At 25.8% G+C, this 19,327-nt stretch overlaps 1 protein-coding gene across 5 annotated transcripts in view; it reads right to left on the reverse strand.

Moving 5' to 3' along the window:
- Window positions 1–19,327, reverse strand: part of Hk (potassium voltage-gated channel subfamily A regulatory beta subunit hyperkinetic) — a 683,771-nt gene that overhangs the window by 35,457 nt on the left and 628,987 nt on the right. For all 5 annotated transcript variants that reach the window (XM_075355871.1, XM_075355872.1, XM_075355868.1 and 2 more), the window contains 3 exons: window positions 13,733–13,924; window positions 13,332–13,588; window positions 9,162–9,280 (listed from right to left, as the gene is read on the reverse strand). In XM_075355871.1, the coding sequence (XP_075211986.1) occupies window positions 13,487–13,588; window positions 13,733–13,924 (294 nt within the window). In that variant the 3' untranslated portion in view covers window positions 9,162–9,280; window positions 13,332–13,486. The remainder of the gene's footprint in view (window positions 1–9,161; window positions 9,281–13,331; window positions 13,589–13,732; window positions 13,925–19,327) is intronic.

A 19,327-nucleotide genomic window follows, 5' to 3' on the forward strand; every position in this document is an offset into this window, starting at 1 on the left:
CCAGCAAAGTATTTTCGAAAGATTTATTAAATTCCAAAATATATAAATTTTTCATCATAATTAGAAATTAAATTACTATTTTGTTAATAATAACAGTACAAGTTAATATATCTATATTTATGTTACTACTAGAGACATATGAGTTATAATAAGAAAACTATTTTGTATTGCAACTATTTATTCATTATATAATTAAAATTTCCTATACTAAAAGAATTGTGCCTTGTCATTTGATTATTAACAGCATATTATACAATAAGTATATATATATTATATGTATTTTTTTTTATAAGAACTTACTTGTAATTTATTTAAAAAAAATATTTTTAAGTAGTTATCAGCACCAGATAATGAAGTAAAAGATTTAGCATAGTTCTACATTATTTTATATTTATTTATGTATCATTAAATATTTTTTTATAACTAATATTTATTGTAGAAATGTAAATGATGCAATATATACAATGATAAAAAAGCATCTAATTTTCTAATCGTTAAAATTTACGTAACAGTAACTTACATTCAATTTTCTATTATTAATATTAATGTTATCATATTATTACATAAAGTTATTGTTTATCGCCAACATTATTAATGTTTGATGAATTATGGTAAAATTTGCTTACTATATTAGCTATATGATGATAAAAAATATTTGTATTTATGATTTATAATGAAATATAATATATATTAGTTTACAAACCATAACTGTTTCATGGTACTTGGTATACTATTAAAAAAAGGAAAATTTAATGAAATAAAAAAAGTATTTCAAATTAATTTAAAATATTTATTTTACAGAATTGATAGTTTTCACTCTGTTGATGAGTTTCAAATGACAGCTACTAATTAGATAAACCTGAATTTTTTTTTTGTATTTTTTTATATCTAATTAACATACTTATGTGTTAAGTGCAATTAATCCTTTTTTTATTTAATTTATTATCATTGTTTAGTTTCATCCCTATTACTTCATTAAAAAATTGTTTTATGTATTACATGTTTTATGAATTATAAAAACGTCTCTTTATTTTTAGTAATTTTATATTTGAGCTGTTCTGATCAACGTTTCCTACGGTAAATCTGTCAATTGTGGTATAGAGAGTTTTCTTTTCTATCCTGATTTATTTAATGTACAGTTAGTTACATTATGACCTGAATAAAATACTTACTTATTTAACACTTTCCATTTTTTTCTTACAATACTATGTAATATTAGAAATTTTCACTATTTGTTTACAGTAAATTTTTTACTCCATTCAGAATCTTTTTTTAAACAACCATCATGTTAACCAGAAATATGTTAATTTTTATTCTGTGTTTTATCAAAGTCGTTACATTATATTAGCTAATATTTTAAATATAAATATAATTTTTATGTAAATTACAGTTTTCTGCAACTGTTTAAAAAGAAGTTTATAAATAATCACAAGATTTTTTTTAATAATTTCGGCTGTATTGCTGGTTTTATTTATATATTCTACCATTGTAATATTTTTTTCAGTCTTTATAGTTGGTAATTTTTGTTTAACTGTTAAATCAAAATATTGATCAGTGAGGATGATATTCTAATTTTTCTACATTTCTATGTTTCTATGAATGACAGAATTCATAGTTATTATATCTTTGATAGTCTTACAAGTTAGTTTGATTCTATTCAATTAGTTACTTTGATGATATTTTGCTTTTACACTCTACTCGAGTCAGGTAATTTTACACTATTTTGTGCCGATAGATGAAAACATTATATTTTTTGTATGTTGGCCAAATGGTTAAAGGTGGTCTGAAATAAGACGTGTCATTCTTAAAAATTAAATTTTTTTCATAAAAATAATATGTCTATATCCAACTTAAATTAAATTTTTAATTTAATTTAATTTAATTTTGATCTGAAATTTAATTTTTAATAAGATTAAATTTTTTAATTAATCAGAGATTTATCATAGGTCTACCTAAGTATCAACTGTAATACAATCATTCATCAAACAATAATAATATTGTTTTAAAACTTCATTTTGAAATTTTTAGCATTAGAAAATACAATAAAATACACAAATACTTCATTGATGTATAAAAAAATGATCAAATGTTTTACTACAGCAGAAATGTATATTTACAGTACGTTTTGAATATGTCTGTTTAGGTTAATAATTATAAAAAATAACATCAATTCAGCACAAAAAAAACTGTTTTAACATTTATAGAAGTATGTAAAAAATTCATATTTGTTGACAATTTATTGTTACTCTAGGGACAAAACACATTTACGATAATAGGTTTTTACATAATTTATATTTTTCTTCTAATAACACAAAAATGTTTAATTATAATGCACAATGTTGAAAGCAGAATAACACAATTTAATAAATATTGCTATGAATGAATTACACAAAATCAACTTTTTATCGCACTTAGGAAATATTAATGAATATTTAATATTAACTAGTACATATAGAAGAATTTTCTGAAGTATTATGCTACATAAAATAAGACTGTTTTTTAAAACATACTTTTTTAATATGGTACAACGAAAGAAGTTAAACTGTCTTATTAAACTGTAAATACTTAGTTGTTTTTTTTATTTAGTTATTTACTGCTGAAAAAAAACACTATCATTAGTAAAATAAATAAAATATAATGGTTAACTGAATGTGTTTACAATATTCATATGCCGACGATACATAATTTGTTTATAAATATACATAAATAGTGATTATGGAGCTGCTTTTTGTAACTTAATTTCAAATTGACTAGTTAGCTATAATTAGTATTGTTTCACCTCCACTGTTTCTATACAGAATTATTTTAATTAATATTGTAATTATTAAATTTAAATTTATAAAATATTACTAAATTTAGTGTTATAAAATATCTATTGATTTCACTTTTCTTTCTTAATAATGTAATTCCTTAATAATGTAATTTGTTTACAACAGTTTGGTAAAGCTGGTTTGTTTGGTTTTATTTTGTAAACCAAACAATAAGTATACAGATAAAGATAAAATTTTTACAAGAAACATATAAACCACATAAAATAAGTACTTGTACTTTCCTGATACTTGCTATTTTTAAGCCAATATAATAATTTTATTTCTAAATTAGAAAAAAAAAATTGTTGGTCATAATTTTTGCACATTTTGTAACTACTATATAACTGAATACTCCAGAAACGAATTAATTCTTATGTATTATTTTAATGCAGAATTATTGTTAAGTTATATAATATAGAAAAAATTAAAAAAACATTGATACATGATAATTAGGAAAAAATGAAGTTGTAAATATTGATTCTATACAACTATTACAATATTAAACGAGTAAACTTAAAAGTGTTTAGATTTTCTTCTATCACAGTGGCTATCATGTGAACTACAGCTGAAATTAATTGGGTTTCTGTGCACCAATAGGTACCTCAATTGACCACATAAATTCAAAATATATGTGTTGTTTGGCAGTCCACTAATATGTGCATTTTGAATAGCTCATAGGAAGGAGTTGGGTTCAAACGGTTTTTCCTTGATTTTGATTCAAAGAATGTTTTCCTTCATGTTATTTGCAGTTATATCGGTACCCTAATTTTTGAGAATTTCCTAAAGATAGCCGTATGTTGAAAACTGGAGCAGTATATATCAGATCACTCCGCTGATGGATTAACAAATAATTTAAATTCAATTTATTTTTTGGGGGAAATATTTTTTTATGTTGAAATAGTCTCAACTGATTAAATCCAAATTTTAATTACTGAGAACGGATAAAACTGATCCAACAACTCCTCTAATAATAATATATAATTTTTTTCTAAGTTTTTAACCATTACCCATACGTCAGTTTTGGACTGGGGATATACAATTGATGCAGTACTGATTGCCTGCAGACCTCCACCTCTGGGAGCTATACCAATTTAATGATTTATATTATATTTTAATGACCATAGTTTAAGTGACACGTGAACCATATTTACAAACGTTTACAAAGTTTGGAGAGAAATATCTAAAACATATAATCCATAAAAAATCAGAAAATGAATTTTTCATAATTATAGTTTTCTAAAAGTGTAATATAAGAAAGTAAAAGAAAAGTATTGAAATTTATCAGTAATGTTAACGGTTTAGTACATATTTATTTATATTTTACTTGTTATTAGTTGGGTAAATAATGATGCAAACACATTTAATTTTTTGATTACAGTTTTTTGTAGTCTTTAAATTTCATATTAGTGTTAATGATATGATATAACATTTTTTTTTCTAAACTATTAGTATGAAAAATCTGGTTTTCATTCATAAAATTCTGGTAATTTCCATATTAATCAATAAAATTAACTATATTAATTAATTTACCTGGTTTTGATTATATACTGTTGTATTAGTTAATTGTGAAAATACACACCACTTCATAAAACTGTTTCTATTGGTGAGTTCACATTTATCCAGAGCAACATTGTTAGTTACGAGTGTTAGCAACGTCGTTAGAACAATAAGTCACAATGTTATGATTAATTCTGAAGACAGTTTTATCACTCCTTATTTCTAAATTTCATTTTTAATGAAAGTTCATGAATTAGCAAAATAAATAATAAATGTGAAGATGTACAATCTTTTGTAATTAATTAAAGAATAATATAGAAATAAACAGAATTTTGTTAATATACTTAAAATTGAGGAGGTCTATGTAAAATGACATATGAAAGTACACACCCTTTCTTTGGTTTTTCTTTGCTATCTTTGTTTGTCTGTAAAGTTTCATTTCATTTTCTTTTTATTTGAGTTCAGGTTGATGAAATCAAGCAGTGACATATGCTGTTTGCTTAGTAGGCAGGGTTCGTGCTTCCATGAACTTGGTTAGCTAGTTCAAAGGGCAATGAAGTAGGACAGTCAAGATGTCTGAAAGAAGCCTACAGCGACGATGAAGGCTGAGTCAAAATTCACTGATATAAATGTCTACCAAGGCATTTACATCGGTGACATCCCAACGAGGCCTGGCTAATTACTGTGAGATGTAATCGATTAGAGGGTCAAAACATGACCTCCATTAAAGCCCATCAGGGCTAAGAACAGGGTGGGGGGTGACCAGAGACCAGAATCGTTACAAGGCGGGTGTTTTCCCTTATGGGGGTTGGCATGTTTACTTCATAGATAGTAGTTAGAGGTTATACTTATAGTTATTGTTGGAGTTCAGCGTGCTTTTATTTTGATATTATTTCTTTCAAAAATTAGCAGTGAATCAGATAAAAATAATACCTACATTAAGTGATAATGTAGGTATTAATGAAAAAAACACTGTAAAAATCAGTCAGTGAAAAAACACGAGGATAACAAAACACAAAGATGAGGCACACACTTCTTATACTGGTAAGAAAAATTCTGGCAAACCATTTGAAGATCTTTTGGATTGTTGCAAAGAAATACGATGTAAAACACAATAAATGTTGAAAACCAAGAGAGCCTGTACAATCAGTTTTTTGCAAGGGTTGTAAAGAACAGCAAGATGTTCTACTAGCTGGTTAATACAATATAAATCTTCTTCCACTTATCCTGTACATGCTAAGCACAAAAGGGAAAATATTTGGAAGTACAATGTAAAGGTAAGTGATTCAGAAACAATCTCAAAAATTTTTACATGGTCTCTATCAAGCTCCGGAGAAAATGTTATGTATTATCCAGCAGAAAATCTGAAATAATGAATCATGGAAGAGAAATGTGGAACCCATCAAAACAGACCTCATTCAATAGATAATAATGTTTAAGATTTAGCTAAAAGCATTTAACACTTATTCCTAGAAGAGAGTCCCATTGCTCAAGAAATAAATCAAGTAAGAATATTTTGAAAATCAAATATGTATCGTAAAATGTTATGCCAAATGTTTAAAGAATTTTATAAAGAAAAAACTAATCAAGAGTTAAAATACCAGCTTACAAGACATATCATAAGTTTTTTAAAATTGAGTTAAACTATGGGTTCTCATTACCTAAAACAGATTCATGTGATTTGGGTTCAGAATGCAAAACGAAATTGTTAAGTAACCCAAATGATACTTGTAAAGTCCAATACAATATACATTTAAGAAAGTATTATGCCTACAAAAAAATAAGGTAAGAGCTGATAGAGGAGTGTAAAGAGAATAACAGGTCTAATACTTGTGTTCGAGTTTGACTATGCCTTTACAGAAAACTAATGAGATATCACAATTTTATGTTGTGGGTGTACTTATTTAACATACATTGCCATAATGATGACAGCAGTAACTTATATTAATTTTTGGAAACTGAATTCAAGAAAAATCCTGATACTGTGTGTTCATTTTTATTTGACACAGTAAATGATAAGTTCAGTGACTCTTTTAAAGAAATTCATCTGATGGAGCAGGGAGACAAAATAAAAATTTTACATCCTTTTGTAGTTGGTTGTCAATGAAGTTCAACATGACAGTAACTCATATGTTTCCTGTTAGAGGGCACTCTTTTTGCCAGTGTGATTGCAGCTTTGGTCTTTGTGGTTCAAAGATAAAAAAATAAGAGAAAATACACATGTTAGTCAAGTAAAACTGCTTGCTGCTGCACGAGAAAACCCATCGTGCTTTGTTGTCAAAAATGGTGCACCAATATTACAGAAATGGTTAAAAGTGATTTGAAAAGATAATGAAAAACCTTCAGCGAAAAACTATGCCTTTAAAATACAGTCATACATAAGGTTGACTTTCCACATCCAGGTGGACTGGCAGCAGTGAAAACTTACACTGGAACATTTATTGCTTTTACATTCTTAAGGAAAAAAGATATCATCATGTACATTCCCAAACAGTTACTTGAGAAAGAGCGAATTCAAATTAATGCATAAAAAAGACTGATATAAGAAGTTTATTTAAGTTTTTTGATTCAAAAGCTATTAGTTGGTTCAAACAAGTGTTTCAAAATTCACTTGAGTGTCCTGTGGTTGAAACTATGGTAGAGAATTATGAAATTATTGTTTAGATAATTTTAATATTGATTATATTGTTAGAAGTTACATTAATGTTTTTGCTTTTTTTAATGAAGGATTTTTTCATTTTTCAGTCTGTTAACTATGGATAATTTTTTAATTTTTTTTTACATATATGTATAAATATTTTGACAATTTGATTTTATACTGAATAAACATAAATATTTTTTAATAATAATATATTTACTAATTTTTTGCATTAACTAATATTGTTGAGTGCTATATGAGTTAGCCATCTATGTAGAAAGGGCATATAAAAAACATAACTGAAGATCATCTGTCTAAAAAGGGCTTATGAAAATAAATTTTCTTCAGCAGTTTTTTATATTAATTTATCAAAATAAGTAAATTTCAATACATAATTTAGAAAAAAAATGGTGTGCAGTCTTTATGCAGTCTTTTATGCACAAAATTACCAAATATTTGGTAATTTATGATTTAAAAGCATTACAAATCTTAACACCCTTTTTCTTAAAACATGATTTCCTTGTATGAACCCTTTTTACATAATTTAACCCTTGTATGAACCCTTTTTCTCAATTTACATTACCTTCCACTGTGAATGTTATTAAAATCAGAACAGAATATTAATAGTTTTATGATGCTTTTTCAAAAAGAAAATTATTAAAAAAATTTGATTATATTAATATATAATTATATAACAGTTATTGAAAATAATAAAAAAAATTTATTTTTTTAATTTTTATTATTTTTTTTAATTTCATTTCATAGCGAAATCAGATTTTTAATACCTACAAAAAAAAATTCTTCTGGTTAATTTTACATTGCATGATTCTTATAATTAAAACTGTAACAATAAAATGTTTACACAGATAGCTGATAAGAGCACTGAGATTTAAGCAACAATTGTTTTATTTCCTGAGATAGATTTTGACAGTGTAAAACTTCTTTTTATCTAAAAATCATCAATAGAAGAAGTAGAAAGTTGAAGATGGCATATGTGAAGTTCATATGAAGTTATCGGTAGATGAAGTAGGGAAATTATACTGTATGGTATGCAATGAGGATGATAGGATAAAAAACTACATCATAAATATTGTTGAAAAAGATTACTTAGGAGGCCAAGAAGTAGATAAATAAGACAGACCGGGTGAAAGAAACCACTAACAAACAGAGAAGGGTATTTAAATAATAGAATATGAGAGGATAGAAGAAAGTCACTAAATGAATTATATCACCGAGTTAATTTTTCTATTTAAAGTTTTGAAGAAAGGACTCAAATCTGAAGAAGAAGAATCCTGTGAACATGTAAGTTTAATTAAAAAATTCTCATTTTTAGTAATAATGTTACATATTTTGATAATTCCAAATGATTTGACAGTTTATCATGTTTTTCTGATGCACATACGGAATTGTATGCAGAAATTTTTAACCAAATCATATGCAATTTAATAAAAATTTTATTTTAAATATTGTAATCTTGTTATATTATTGTTACCGATTAATTTTCTTATAATGTAAATTATTAATGTTTTAATTCTAATAAGCAACATTTTTATTTTTTTTCCAATGTTGTCATTTCCATTTGATTTTATCATTTTTAAATTCAATAAAATCTACAGTACTGTAAAACTAGTTATGCATTACTAATATTTTAATATTATAGATATGAAATATGGTGTCTAATATTAATATATTGTCCGCAATAATAAACGATTTATTTTATTCTAAAACAACCTCTTTATGTGAGCAGGGATTAGCTCAGCATCAGCATAAAAGTCACAATATCTTATCTGTACTACATTAATTATAAAATTAAATAAATTATTACAAAGCACATGAATTTTAATGATAATTTTATTTTTCTTCAGTAGCTTAAAATACCTACGTTAACTGTTTTATTTTATTTTTAAATTTAAGTAATACACTTGATATAGATTTAATTCTTATTCCAAATCTATGTGAGTAATGCAATATGTTGCTATTTATAACACTGTAGAAGATATTAAATTAATGATAAAAAGTTTTTAATTATGATTTTAATATTAAAAATTTGTAAATATATGTAAATTATAATGTTGCAGTACAGAAAATACTGTGTGATGTCTGAGCTCAGATAAAAAATTAATATTATTCATTTTATTATATATAATTAGAAGGATTATTTTGTAAACAATGTCCACACTTTAAAAACACCATAAATATTCTGTTTGGTTTCATACCAGGTAGGATTATGGTGATGAAAAGTGGTATCTTCTTTCCGTTTCATTTCTGGAAGCAATAATGGTAAATTGCAGACAAAACTCTGAGAAATCTCTGTGGGATTTGCCAGCAATGCCACCTATAACAATAAAATCTGTATTTTACAAATTATTTTTCACTGTAGGGCTTAAATAATACAAATTACATTTTAGTTTTATCACTTATAACGAATGATTTCATTAATTCAATTTCAACAATATCTAATTTATTTAGTTCACTCTTACTCTTATGTTTGTATGAATGCTGACTTTTTATTAGTATTAATGTGGAATCCCTTTCTCAACTTGGAATGATACATATTTCCTTAAGGGAATTTCCTAGACTGAGAAGGTGAAAATTACAGTAAATATTTTTATTTTTTTTTTTAAAAGGACCCAAAGAGGTCTTATCATGAAAATCTAGATCCTTGCTGGTAATTGAACATGAAACTTTCAGTTTATTAACCTGATGTTGGTAACTAAACTACCAAAGCACTAACAATATTTAATGACAGCATATTCATCAATTTTCATTAAGATATGTTTTATATATATATATAAATAAAATATATTTTTTAATATAAACTTCATAAAAGTCCTTTATATTATTGTCTATATATTATTGTAAAACAATTTGTACAGCCTTCACTACTTTCCAATTATAAATTATTACTTCTCGAAAAATTGTAAAAATAATAATACAACTTCACATCTTCAAGTAAAGAAAAATTAATTAAAATTAACATTAAAAATTAAATTGTAAAACTTTTTTAGATATGAAGGGAGTACAAGTAAGTTGAGTTAAATGGACAACCAGCATAATTGCTTTACTTAAAATTATTTTTATTTGATTCTATGCCTTGATGTCATATTTTTTCATATGTAGAAAATTTTCACAATTTAATTTTTAATATTAATTTTAATTAATTTTTCATATCTTAAATTTTGTTTTAATTTTTAGTTTAACTAAATAAAAGTTTAAATTCTTAAAATAAAAAGATTAAATGTTTTAAATTTTAAATAAAATGAATAAATGCATGACAAGTTATTACATTTTATAAAGTTTGTAATGTAATTTGAGATGAATATCTAATGCAACTGATGAAAGTAAATTGCGAAAGCGCTCTTGCATTTATGGTGGAATATGGTGTCATCCTACTTTATTTATTCTGTACTTTGGTTGATCTAATAAAAAAAATATAATATATTTTTATTTATATATATCATATCAATTTGTTATGACTATATAATTCAGTTTCAATTCTACTTTAGAATGAATTTTGTGAAAAATCTATTAATCTAGATAACTGAGAGTAAAGTGCTGTTAGAAACTGTTAACAAAATAATATTAAGAGAAAAATTAATTTTAAAAACAAAAAAAAGTAAAGATGTGAAGTTGTATTATTATTTTTACAATTTTTGAGAAGTAATAATTTATAATTGGAAAGTAGTGAAGGCTCTACAAATTGTTTTACAATAATATAAAGGACTTTTATGAAGTTTATATTAGAAAATGGACTTTCTTTTGGTCTGTATGCTGTGCTTACTAGCCATTAAAATGCCAACAGGTTTCCAAAAAATTGCATCCATTATTCTTAACTTTGGTGATCTACAGGAGATGATTTACTGAAAAGGCTGTGGTCATGGGCGTCTTTATTTCACACCACTCAATTTACAGGACAGTTATTTATGATATTTTACAGGTTTGGTGAGGTCATTAGATTATAGGTGATGCAGTTTATTATCTCACCAAGACCCATAAATAAATTACACGCTAAGAAAAAGTGCTATTTTCTTATGTCATTGATTTTGTCAAAAGAACTAAATCCCTAGTTGTTTAAGTACAGTAATGGTATTACACCATTTCAACAGTAGTCTGAAACTTTGTCATGCTATGGTCTCAACTGATTTGTTTAAAAAAATGTTGTATTAAACTTAAATAAACATTGAAACTGCTTGGTACATTAATATTGTTTGCATACAGTTTTGTATATTTTTTCAGGTCAGTAATTTAGACTTGCTAGTAAAAAGACCACATAGTGAATGTGAAAAGTTATTACGCTTCTACACAGTTCAATGTTTGAGGATGATAGTAAAGCATCTTTAACCTATCTGAAATAAGTTTTTAGCTCAATTTTCATACTGTTAAAAAAATGGAAAGAAGATAAATAAAATTCTTTTGTTTGTTTATTTTTATCTTATACATATTTTGTTTCTAGAATCATAGAAAACTAAGTTTAAGGAATCGTTCCCAATACCTTTTTAGAATCTCACCTGTTTTCAGAATGTACTTCATTATAAACTACAGTCTGTGCTTTGTGTTACATACACAGATCTTAATTACAGATTTAATGAAAATTAATTTAGCTATTAATCCTGAAGGTTATGTTGAGGATCTTGAAGAATCAAAAATTATTTTGACTTTCTTGGAAAGCTTATGTAGAAGTTCTTTATTAAACTCAATGTATTTTGTTGATCATTCATCAGTTTGACAGTTGCTCTCTATTTATTTATTTTGCAAAAAATTCTTTATAGCTTAATTAGTTACATTTTGATTAACCTCATTATTGTTTCCAATAACAAAATAAAATATTACATATAGTTACTGTTACTGAATCAGGTATAAAATAAAGATACTGGATATGTGCCAGTCAATTTAAAGAAAATTATAAACAAATGGATCTTAGTTCTGCAGTCCTAAGTGTCAATTCACTGATACATACTCCATATATGCTATGAATAAGGCAGTCAAATTATTAATCAGTAATATTGTAAGTACTGAGTACCTGTTTGTCATTTGTACACTTCATTAATATGTATCTTCATTAAATGTATTTTATACATTTATAAGTATTCAGTCATTACATTACATGTATTTACTGGTCAGTTGACTTGCCTACTACAAATTATATTCAGTTCCGTTAGAGAAAAACAGAGTACTTATTCAATTCAGAATGATGGGAAAAAAGTTAAAGCACTTACTGTCTCCCTTAATTCTCCCTTTATAACCAGAAAAGTCAGAACCAATTTTAGTAAGTTTCTCACTTAAAAGATGGTGATTATTTCATAGCAATTTAATAAAAAAGAGTTTAGCTTTAAACTATGAATCGCATTGTTTAAGAATATAATATAAATAATAGTTCATATTTTTGAAATACGTTAATTTTGCTTCATCTTCAGGCTACATTTACATCAGATTACTAGTTTTTATGAAGGGGAAATATGTTGGTTATGTAGAGAAAATTTATTTGTGTACGTGATTAGGGGAAAATAAACTGGCAATATACTTTGCACTGGTGTATTCATTTTGTTGGTGTGTGTTCATTCCTAGGCTTTGTGCTTTAGTTGGTAGAAATATTGTTGAGGTTCAAATCAATCTAAGAGTGATAATTAATAATATTAAAGTATATCAGGATGATATGCTTTACAATGACGTAGTATTTGCTTTTTTTTTATTTTTACACATATGAAATACACTTTCATCAATATCTTTCGAACCTTTTTTATTTTTAATTACATAATATGTAACAATCATAACACATTTCAATTAATTAAGTTATTAAAACATGTTTTGTTATCAATGAAAGAGTTTAATTCTTTGAAAATTTCTGAGCATTAACTTAGACCACTTGTGCTAAAATTTAATTATTATCATTGTAGCAACTATCTCACATATCTGTCTAAGTTTCAGTTTAGAGCTTCTATTTCTTTGTTTATATGCAAACAAGCAAATAAAGTGAAAAGTGAATATGAGAATTGTCTTGTATAGTTTGGATAGCAGTAATTTGTTAGTACTAGGAGCAATAGTACTGGCCTCAGTGGCGTGAGTGGTAGCATCTCGGCCTTTCATCTGGAGGTCCTGGGTTCAAACCCCGGTCAGGCATGGCACTTTCACACATGCTACAAATCATTCATCTCATCCTCTGAAGCAATACCTAACGGTGGTCCTGAAGGTTAATAAAAAGTAAAAAAGGTAACAATAACAGTGACCAATCTGGTACCATAAAACTTGGTCTTTTATGCAGTTTTTTGTTTTTACTTATTAATATAAAGGAAAGTATAGTTAAGCTTTCTGTTTTATATATATATTTTTTTTTTTTTTTCATGTTATATCTTTAACTAACCAACAGAGTATGTTTTCATTTCACTTACATTGTATGCTAGACATGGTCAGGAGTGGGGCTTGGGTCCTGATAGTGTCACTGGATAGTACAGAATGGCAGTTTCTGATCTTTTGCCTCTTCATGAGCTTCTTCTTCTTTAGGGGAATCGCCTCCCAGGCTGGAGCCCTGGGGGCACATTGTTTGTCATCTAAGTGCTAAAGTAGACACCATTGGTGGGCGGCAGGGTTTGTTTTCAAGTACTCGCTCCAATTCATTCATTGTATTTGTATTTAGTTTTGGAATCAACTGAAAAAAAAAAACAAATATAAGTAATAATTTAGTAATTTATTAGGTTAAAGGTAAAGTAAAATCTAATATATGTAAAATAATGTAACTGCTAACTGCTTAATTTTAAATGAATTATGTAACATAATAAAAATTCGTTATTACCTGTAGACTATGTATGGCATGAAACAGCTGGTCGACATTAGCTGCTCCAAGCAGGAGGCACTGTACACTGTCATTCTTGAGACACCATGCGATTGAAAGTTGTACAACACTGCAGCCTAATCTATCTGCAATCTGGGAAACCTCTCGCAATTTTTCTTGTTGCCTGCGGTTATCCTCTGGTTGCAGTCGCTCCTGATAACAAAAGATTTTTCATTTTTAACAACTGTAAGTCTCAAGTTTTTTTTTTACTGTAATTGATATTATATGTAGAATCCTAACATTTTTACTTAATACTTCCTGCAGAAAAACTAGTTTGAGAATTAATTTTGAAGGTTAATATTATTGGATAAGATACTAACCTTGAAAATTAAGTAGAGTCCTAGCAATTAGTGATGAATATTCAGTATGATAAGAATCATGAATTTATGTCAATGCTAAAACTCAAAGTAAGATATTGAATTTGCTTCTTAAAGTATCGTACACGTCAATGTGGAAAAAAGTACAATAATGCTGTAAGTTGCATCACAGAAATAGTTGGTTTACTAGAGGAATGGGTATACAATACATGGAGAGAAAAAGAGAAATAAAATTATTTGAGTAATTTTGTGTTAAAAAAATTACTGAAAAATTTGTTTACTATTAATGGTTGTTCATTAAAGATATGTAATAAATATATACATTTCTTATTGCTGTTTTTATTCTGTTTTAATTTTATATTACTGTACTTAATATTTCAACATTTGCGTTACTGAGGTATTACATGGTTTCAACTCATGGCTTACAAAACGTACACTACACCAATAATATAATAATAGTCAGTTACTTTTTATGAATTTAAATCAAATTTATTAAACTTTATTTATTTATAATTCAAAAAATGGAAAATTGTTTCCACACAAAAAATATTCTGTTGGAATTTTTAATCTTTATTAATTTAACTGTAGGCAAGTTACAGCTAATGTACAAATAAAAATAAAAGTAATTAGTTTCTAAATAACTGTAAACTGGGTTCTTATAAAATTTTAATTCTAAACACCTGAAATGTCTCAGGGAGTTGCAGTATGAAAAATAGGTAGATGTGGAATAAAATATCATAAGATGAAAGCCGTATATTATTTAATTTGTTCCAGTATATCAACAAAGTTTTGACGGTGATTGATTTGGCTTGATAACTGTTAAAATAGCTGCTTTTTTAGTTTTAACTTTTGAAGTCTAAACTTTACTATTATATATTTACATAAATCAAACACATTGCTCCAGTAAAATGTGTAAGAGAACAATTCAAATTATCAAGTATTTAAGAATTTTTTATTTTCTTAAAATCATATTATACTTCAGTTTATTATTTTTTTTAAGTTGTTGATAGCAGAATTCACTATCCTTCAAAATTTATATTATAGTTTGTGTTTATTTTTATTCATACTTTGTAGAAGTATTATATGAATGTCTCAGTGCTAAGACCATAACAGTAATTCAGCATTGAATACATGTAAACATAAGAAACTAATTAAAGAGTTGATAATTCTATAACAGGTTTTTATGCTGTACAATTTACATATGTGTATAATAGATATAAAATATAATTCAAGTTACTTGTTTATAGACCCCTCCCCCTAACTACCACAGAAAGATTATATTAATACTGTACACTCAGGTATTTATAAATTACATAAAAATATATTCTGTCAGTAATTTACTAATGTTTATCGATGTGTATATGCAGTCTTTGTATGGTATATATTAGGGCTATACAAAATTGCTTTTATGATATTAAACATTCCTCTTCTGTATTTATTGTGTTATTTCCAGTTTAAATTCTTAAAGAGATTCATTGATATGTTTCATAAAGTGAAGTGAAGTGAATGTTTAAAGTATTGTAAAATTTGACCTCATGTGATAAATGCTAGTTTATTGATCAATCAGTAAGGTTACTTTATACAATTAATAATTCTAATTTAATTTCATTCTTCCACTAAGTGAGGGATGATAATAAAATGCAGTACTTATATCGCATATGGTGTTTTCCCTTTAAAAAACCAAAAAAAGATTAATATTCTTTATTATTGACTTTGCATACTTACAACTTTAAATTATTAGTATTTTAAATAAGTGCATGAATCACCTGACTTAATCAATTTTTTTCATCTCCTTAACTATTTTGTATACTTCTAATCATTCCTACTTTTACCTTAATTCAGCTATCCATCAACTTCTTCAATGTCCTCTTGATGCTTTACCTCAGTTTTATTTTCAATTCTTTTCATAAAATATTTTAATTTTTTAATTTTAGTTCAGTTCTGTGTAATTTCAATTAACATTTAGTTAGAAGGAACATTATTGCAAGATGAAGACATTAACCGACAACAGAGGAGAGCAAAAAAGAGAATATTTTATAAAACCAACTGTAGCAGGTATTATAAATTTGCAGAATATGATAAAAAATCAAGGACAAAATGTAAGTTTTGATTGGTAAACAATCACCGTATTGGCAATTAAAACAAAATTATTAAGTATTAATATAAAACAAGGTGGAAATTAAAAAAAATAATACACCCTTACTACAGGTAGTTAAACATACAATTCACCATTATAAAATCCTAGCACATAAGTGATCATAACAACATACTCATTAACACATTCATAAAGATAATAAATATATCTTAAAAAAGATGCGGAGAAAATAGCTCATGTATTTGAAAAATCTGAATGCAATATAGCCTTCAGAAAAGCAAACAAAACATAAAAAACATTACACGCATATAAAATTATCAAACAAATATAATACTCCTTCAGTATTTAGCAGACTCCAAATGATCTGTATCACTTTAATTCAAACGTTTCAGTAATCCCAACAAATGGCCTTAATGCTTGTTAGAGACTTTTAACCCTGAAAATCCTATACTTGAATAATTTAAAAAAAATTTATTCAGGATGTTTTTTTAAAAGTAAAAGCAGATGAAAAAATGTTTTATCCCAAAAAATATACTAATTAAAACAAAAGATAACATCTTTCACTTGAAACATTACTACTGTTTTAATGTAACAGTCTGTCATGATCCAGTTTCACTTAACCAAACTTCATTATTCATCACAACAGGCTATTTTACTAAACTGCATGTATAGCATAATATAAAAAATTTATGAAAAGATTTATATTAAAGATATTACAGGCCATATGAAAGATATTAAAAAATCATTAACCTCTAAAAACACAACAAAAAAATTATCAATTTTTTGAAAAAAATTTTTTTAATAATCAAAAGTAGCCAATCTCAGTGTCACTTTTTAAATGTTAAAAATCTAGTCCCAAATTTTCTTTTAGAATGTTTGTAACTTTTATTAGTTTTATTTCGTTCAGTTTTAATAAAAAAAAGTACAAATATTTAAATTTAGAATCAGTAAATAGTAGTTCTTTATTTGCTATATAACAGCAAGATTTTTTATTTCCACTGTAATTCTTGATTTTTGGATCCCAGAATATAACTTTCCAGTAATCCAGATTTTTTGAAAATCCAAATTTTAATTAATTTTCAAATATTTCAACAATTTTGAGTTATGTAAGAAGTTCTTACATAATCTTATTAAATTATAATTTTAATTATAAACTGAAGTGCTTCAACCACATAATGAACTTCATTGATTTAATGGAATACAATGTAAACATACAATGATTATTTAAAAGCCCTTCTCCTTAGCAAATTCAACGTTTGCTACTCATCATTTCAAAATCACAAATTCATCAACATTGAATTTCATATTCTAAAAATATACTATACATATTTAATTTAAATCATATCTTAACTCATTTGAACATTACAAAAGAAATAAAACGATAAATTAAATATACATAATTTAAATTCAACAAATATTTTGAGTAAATTCTAAATATGTGTCCAACTCAAAAATTCACCTGCAGTAATATCAGATAATATCATGATGAGAATAGCAGCACGTCATTGAGGATGACTGCAAGTATGACTGAAAATTTTATACATGAATTTAAAAAATATTACATTTACAAAAATTTAGTATAATTTGTGGTTTAAAATCCATAACTTTTAACAGTTAGCTTACAGAGACTGGGTACTGGGTATTTTGTGATTGATTTCTCTTTAATAAACCGATTGAGATAAAGATTTATTTGAAAGGAAAATTAAAAACGAAATCTTTCAACTGTGTATAGAAATATCTTGTTATCTAAATAATTTAAATGAAAAATGTAATTCATATCATAGAACAATTGATATCAATTAACATTTATAAAAATTCTGAAAACCCCTATAAAAAGCTATTAATTGTTTAAATAATAATTTAACAATAAATTTTCTCTACAATTTTTTATTATGTAAGATTCACGATTAATTTCTATTAATTAAGGATACATATATTTATTTTATATTTTATTTCTAATAGATTTATTTTATGACCAGAAACTTAATTTATTTTGTTTTATATTTATTTTTACCAATTCTATAACTACTATTGATGATACAATTTAACATTTTAAATATTGTGTATTGATAAAAAAAATTGTAGCTTGATTATCTCTTAACGTACTGAATTGTAGTGATATAAGTAGGAAGGTTTGATTTAATCACTTTCACTCTCTACATGTTTTTATAATATTTAAATTTTACCCTGTTACTTTTAAACACTATTGTTTTAACGTTTTCATATTTTTGGTTAACTTTCTCTGTAACTACTGATGTTTGCTATCCAACATCTTTTTCTTGTAGTTTATTCCTCTTTCTTAAAACATTTTAAAACCTTTCATGTAAAATAAATATAAAAACTTATAAATCATTATTAAAAATATCATTGAAATGCACTCTTTTTGTTGATTTATATGATTCTGAATCCCTGCATTTTTTTTGTTTTTACTTTTCTTTTGAATGTTTCCTTGTTTGATTATGAGGAAAGTAGTAAGTACCTATATTAAAAAACTGAATTGTTTAGAATATACAATTATGTTTTTTTGCACAAAGTCGTACTCCAGTTACAATACAACAACAATCACGTATTTGGAGCTATCCTATTACAGTGAAAACGTAATCAGGAGTAAGCAGTTTGCACCATAATTTTTTTTCTAAAGATATTTAATAAAATATTTAGCATAGTCATAATTTGACTTTTTTTTAACCGACAAGAAACTACTGTTAAACCAAACTACCTGCGCGCGCAGCCGTGTCGTTACCACTAACCTTACTGAAACACCATGCTCGCTTTTATCGGCTGACACCTGCAGGCTAATGTGAACTGCTAAACTAACTTTCATCAAAATTATAACTATTTGATAATACACCTCATTATTATGTAATTTAGAAATAATTATTATGAATTCGTTAATTAACGTATTTAGTTGAATTTATAATATTGAAATCAAAGTATGATCTTATAATATAGTAGTTTATCTATAGCATAATCTACACATATTATTTTAATCCTAATTTATCCAATAACATGCGAAATTATTTAATAAAATACGATGACCAAGTATGTTATCGTAATAGCGCTATAAAATAATAAAGTAGTGTTATATCTAAAAGCATATTTTCTGCAGATTAATTACAACTACTATCAACTATTTTATAAATT

This window comes from Lycorma delicatula, chromosome 2 (genome assembly GCF_047948215.1).
Source record: "Lycorma delicatula isolate Av1 chromosome 2, ASM4794821v1, whole genome shotgun sequence".
NCBI classification, from domain to species: Eukaryota; Metazoa; Arthropoda; class Insecta; order Hemiptera; family Fulgoridae; genus Lycorma; species Lycorma delicatula.